This window comes from Artemia sp. Qi Xiang Cuo, chromosome 19 (assembly GCF_049724085.1).
Source record: "Artemia sp. Qi Xiang Cuo chromosome 19, ASM4972408v1, whole genome shotgun sequence".
Lineage (NCBI taxonomy): Eukaryota > Metazoa > Arthropoda > Branchiopoda > Anostraca > Artemiidae > Artemia > Artemia sp. Qi Xiang Cuo.
In genome coordinates this window covers 8,401,135-8,407,385 of record NC_142812.1, presented here as the reverse complement: position 1 = coordinate 8,407,385, position 6,251 = coordinate 8,401,135, and the positions used below count along the sequence as shown (strand labels likewise).

Here is a 6,251-nt window from a genome sequence, read left to right as displayed (position 1 = left end):
GGCTAGTGCCCTTTTTAATAGTTGAGAGTGATTGGACGGTAACTAACCCCCCTCTCACGCTCACCTTTTCATAAGCAGCGAGCTAGCGCTGCCTAAGTAAAGAGCGATGTGGGCACAATGTGTTGTTTTTTGTTTTGTTTTTTCTCCATATATGAGCACTTCGTATCGAAGGAGCCGTCTCAGAAACTTCGAAAAGAGGCTCATTCGATTGGAAATTGGAGGCGCTATTGCCCTTTTTACTAGTCGAAAGTGATTGCAGGGCAGATAGCCCCCCCCACGCCCATCATTCCCCTAAACACATCCAATCAAAATTTTGGGATAGCTTTTTTGTTCAGCGTATTTGTCTTCCAGATAGAAAATATGCTTTTGAGGAGGACACTCCCCCACAACCCTGAGGGCAAGGGTTTTAAGTTATGCCCTGGGGGCACATAAGGTTTTTATAGAAGGTGTTGTCGTAAAAGCTTCAAAAACAGCTCATTCGAATAGAAATTCAAAGGGCTAGTACCCTTTTTACTAGTCAAAGTGATTGGAGGGCAACTAGCGCCCCCTTCCACGCCCATCGTTCCCCCAAATAAATCCAATCAAAATTTTGAGATAGCCGTTTTGTTCAGCGTAGTTGATTTCCAGATAGAAAATATGTTTTTGAGGAGGACACTCCCCCAGAACCCCCAGGGCAATGGTTTTAAGTTATGCCCAGGGGGCATTTAATGTTTTTATAGAAGGCGTTGTCGTAGAAACTTCAAAAAAGCTCATTCTATTGGAAATTAAAATGGCTAGTGCCCTTTTTAATAGTCTGAAATGATTTGAAGACCACGAGCGCCCTCCCCCACGCCCATCATGTACCCCAATATAGCCACACAGAAATTTGAGGTGGCCGTTTTGTACGACGCTGCATACTCCAAGATGAATATTTGATATTTAGGAGTAACCACCTTCCCAATCGTTGAGACCCGGGTTTTAAGCTAGGGTCTGAGGGCCTGCGAGATTTTTATAAAAAGAGTTGTCATAGAAACTTCAGAACAGGCTCATTCGATTGGGAATTCAAAGGGCTAGTAACCTTTTTAATAGTCAAAAGTGATTAGAGCGTAACTAGCCCCCCCCCCACGCCCATCATTCCCCCAAATACAACTGGTTTCTTATATATATATATATATAATATATAATATATTAAGTAAAAGGCCATGTGCCTTCCATGTATTGCAAAAATGCACCATAAATGAGTTATATTTTTTTCTGTTACCAACCTTAGTCATATATATATATATATATATATATATATATATATATATATATATATATATATATATATATATATATATATATATATATATATATATATATATATATATATATATATATATATATATATATATATATATATATATATATATATATATATATATATATATATATATATATATATATATATATATATATATATATATATATATATATATATATATATATATATATATATATATATATATATATATATATATATATATATATATATATATATATATATGACTAAGGTTGGTAACAGAACAAAAATATAACTCATTTATGGTGCATTTTTGCAATACATGGAAGGCACATGGCTTTTTACTTAATCCGCGCCACAGCGTTATTCGTTACTGTTTCTGATACTAATAGTGTTTTAAAAGGTTTGTGTCCCATTCACAAAATTCATACATATGATTAGGATTAGAAGCAAAACAAAAATAAAACCAAAATCAAAAGCTTTGAATTTACTAGAAATAATTTACTAATTATAATATGCCCAGAATTAACAAAAGAATGAATGTTGCCTTATATTTAAAATATCTTTAGAGTTGTTAAAAAAGATCATTAATCTCTAAAATCAGTCAGTTTTTTTCAAAAATAAAAGATAAATGATTTTTTCAAATATAAATGAGGGTCTATGCTCTTTTCAAGGTGAATTTACGCATGATATTACTTTTTCTGCTCGAAAGGATTTCAAATTAAAAGTGACCAAGTATTCCTGTTAAAAGAATTTGTGGTCTAGGTGTTCATATTGCTAGATGTGATTTATCTCGGTAATGTTAACAGAAACATGGTAAGTAGAATATTTGTTGCCTTCTTAGGAAAAAGTGCCGTATATAAAATTTTAAAGATTCAGAAAAGTACCTCCGAATTGTTTTTCAGCTTAGCATTCACAGTGTGCAAGCAAGAAATGATTTACTATTCACATTACTATCAAAAGTCAAATTCAATTACCATTACAATTGCTATTACTAATTACAATTACTTAGACAAAAATAAATAGATAAATAGTTGAATAGTAATATTTAATAATAGTAAATTAATTGCTTTATTAATGGTGATCATCATTATTAATTATAACTACCAATTACTGTTACTATTCAATCACTATTCATCAGCAAAAAGCAGGATTTGATTTGCTATGATAAACTGAATAAAGCTGAAGTTTAATTGGCAGTTCACAAAACCGGACATCGCCAGTAAGTCCTATCTATCCTTTGAAATCTTTATTCATCGATAATCACCAAAAATCAAATATCACCATAAATTATTAAAATAGCTTCAGCGTTAATCTCCTTGGATTACTATATTCTTATTATCTTTTTGCAATACTATAATATAATAAACCCGTTATCATACTTCTAATTTCTAGAAAACATAAACACCATAAAAGTGATTTTCCACAAAATACATTACCATTAGATAACAACTTCTTGTTCTAAGAATTCAATTCAAAAGTTTAAAATTGGATAATATCAAATATCAAAACTGATATATCTATATATCCGGCCAAAAATCAATATTTAATATCGAAACGTAAATTTTGATATCAGAAATAATATCTCCATTCTTCAACCATCTACCAGTGAGCATCCAACAGAAAAACCCCTACACACGAAAAGTTCTCGTTAATATCTAGTGAAGTTCCGGGGGCAGCTGCCCCCTTCCCTACGTCCATGCCTCCTCTTCATTCCATGGGCATCATAGGAAGCGCGGTAGTATTGCGGAAGAAAAGAACGATGTTGGTATAATGTATTTTTTTTTTCATACTAGAGCACTTTGTAACGAAGGAGTTGTCGCAGAATCTTCGAAAACGACCCATTCGATTGGAAATTGGAGTGGCTTGTGCCCTTTTTAATAGCCGAAAGTGATTAGAGGGCAACTAGCTCCCCCCACGCCCATTTAGAGATAGCCATTTTGTTCAACGTACTTGAAAGTTCTGGAAACTACGTATTTCAGGTAATTAAAATTCTAAATCTACTTTTGGATACTAACCATTCTTACGACCATCATCTCTCCTATCTCCAGGGTATTCTTTAGTCGCAAGGCGGGTGTCCTCCACACTCTTCCATCCTTTCTTCCCACTGAGGTAATGGTCTCACTGTATTATACGTTTTTAAATTCACGACTTTCTTATTGTTGTTCCGTTTGGGGTGTGGCATTTTCTTCTCTACTAACTCCTATAAGACGCCTTCAGAATACAGCTGTGAAAGCTGTGATTGGCCTTCCTCCAAGGTACCCCTCTGTTGATTTGTATCATGATACTGGTATTAAAAAATTTGATTCCCTGGTTGAAAAGAAAAGTCTCCACTTAGCTTATAAATTCTTACATTTTTCCCTTCCTGCAAGCCTGTGTAGTTTTTTCAAACATGCTCCTTCTTCTAATATTTTCCTTCCCCTTCGTTAGCCCCATCTATACATCGAACTTCAGAAGTTTCGAATAACTTTTTCCTAGCATTCCCCAGTTTGTCCAGCTACTAAGCTGTTTAATTCTATTTCCTCTGATATATCATGATATTATTGGAAAAAAAACTACGTTTTCTAAAGAGTTAAAGAGGCTGAGTCACAAGTTCGAACCTTAAAACGTACAGGGATTAGGAGGTACAGTTGGGGAGCTGTCCCCGCCCTAACCTCCCGCTTTTGCAGTCTCTTTTGTTAATATTTTTTTTGGGGGGGGTCTCCCCCCCTCAACCCCCGCTTTTTCCCTTGCAAAGAAATGCTTTGCAACACGAACGAAGTCTACTTGAATTTTTTACCGTAAGAACATCCTAGTGTATCTCTTTGAATAGAAACAGTACTGAGCCTGTTTGCTGGATTTTTTACAGGAGATTTTTCCCTAACCGATAACAAGCTATAATGTGATGAACTTGGTACAACCAACTGATTGCAGGCTACAGGACTTAAAAAACCTTAACAAAAGAGGCTGCAAAAGCGGGGGGTTTGGTGGGCGGCAGCCCCCCAACTGTATCTCCTAATCCCTGTACGTTTTAAGGTTCGACCTTGTGTCTCAGCCTCTTTAACTCTGTAGAAAACGTAGTTTAAGATGGAGCAAAAATTCCGTGTTTTGATCTTTGTCCGTGTTTTTTACTTTTAAAAAGCTTATTATTCTAATTACAACGGCCCTTGTGTTTCAGGAGTCGTTCTTAAATAATTGGGATAAAAACTCAAACTTAAGCGTAAAGGCGAGGTATTGAGTAGAGGCATCCCCCTCATGAACGTAATAATATCTTTTCATTCGTAAAATACTTTCAGTTGAAAAAATTTGTTTTGTTTATTTAATTAATTTATAGTGGTGTCAAAGCTTCATGTTAAAGTGGGGCACAACATTTCCATCATCAAAAGACGCCATTAAAAGTTATTATAATAGCGACATTAATTAACTACTTTCGTTTTAACGAAAATGAATCGGGTGCGCCACAGGCGCGCCACCGCCGGCAAAGGTGGCGGCGTTTGGTCGACTTTAAATTGATTTTGCGGCAATTCTTTATTGCGTCAACCGCAAAGTCGGAGCTTTTGCTTCTCGTATGGTTTAGTATTTCGATTTTCCTGATTAGAAATCAAGCAGGGCTTGCACTATCCCCGAATTTTCGGGTATTTCCCCTAAAATGAATGCGTCACCCCAAAAAAAATTTGGTTCCCCAAATTCCCGAAAATCACACAATCACGGTGCCACTCCTAGCGATTTATCACCAGTGGCTTTCCCTGCCAAATATTACTTTGCATACCATAATTCTTCACTACTCTCTTGTTCGTTAATTTTCGTCTCTTTTGTTACTTTGCATAAAAACCAGAGAGATGCAATATGCAATTGCAAATATTGCAATATACACAGTTCTTCATATGTCGACAAAAAAAATATCGTCTTTATGAAATGAGATTGTATCATACAAATCATATTCTGTCTGACGATAAAACCACTTGGCCTATATAAAATCAAATAAAACAAATATACTAACACCTAAAGTCTAATTATAACACTAAAACCTGACGCTAACATACCGAATTCGAAAAAAATTAGAAAATTTCTTAGAAAAATTAACATCATTATTTATTAATATTAATTACAATAAATTAATATAATCATAAAAATTAATATTAATATTAAAATATTGTTGTGACATCAAAATCGAAAATGTGTTTGTGCATTTAAATCACATTGAAATCCATTCTTAGACATTGGTTCAAATAAAATAAAAATAATAGCGAAAAGAATCATTTTTTAGGGATTACAAATATACCTAAAAAAAAATAAAATGCATAAATTGAAACCTCAGAATTGAAAAAGGCACACAAATCATTATAAAACGTAGTGTCAATCGAGGTCACAGTTTATATAATTATCCAGTATGATCTTTCCCTATCTCACCCATTATAAAAATCCGGACCACGGTGCGAGTACTCCAGAGAACTTTTTTGCGGATATAAACATAAGCGGCATTAGATCTTTTCACGGGTAAACAAAGAATAAATCACCTACGGAACAAGTACTGACAAAACCACTTGGCCGGCTCAACCAATAAGTGGACAATAAGTGCAGAAATAAGTGGGAGGAGCTTACTGGTATATTATATAAACTGTGATCAAGGTTTACTGAGAGTTAAGGAACCGGGTAATATTTTGTCGGTAAACAGATGCTTTGCTGTGTCTGTCATCGAAAAATCTTGCTGGTTTTGTTTTTACTAAATATTTTTGTTGGCTTTTTTTTCTTTTAATAAAATATTCTTCGGTGGACATTCGAACACGCAGACTAGTGTTTCAGTATTCCGCGTGCTCCGTAGTTGAGACATAAGCTTTCAAGCTACAGACAAGCCAAAAGTGAGAACACAGGCCTTGAAGTTGCAGAATTATAGTATTAATTCAATGGACAATACACTATACATAATTTAAGTGTTAGCTAGTCCGTAGCTATGACGGCTTAGCTTTCCTCTGTGAAACACTTGCAACATATAACATACATAATTTAAGGT

General features: G+C 34.5%; 1 protein-coding gene across 1 annotated transcript in view; it reads left to right on the top strand.

The window, feature by feature from the left end:
* The first annotated feature begins 2,027 nt into the window (after positions 1 to 2,027).
* Positions 2,028 to 6,251, top strand: part of LOC148940462 (uncharacterized) — a 37,372-nt gene continuing 33,148 nt past the window's right edge. The window contains exon 1 of the mRNA XM_089105376.1: positions 2,028 to 2,077. Within this exon, the coding sequence (XP_088961502.1) occupies positions 2,075 to 2,077 (3 nt within the window). The 5' untranslated portion in view covers positions 2,028 to 2,074. The remainder of the gene's footprint in view (positions 2,078 to 6,251) is intronic.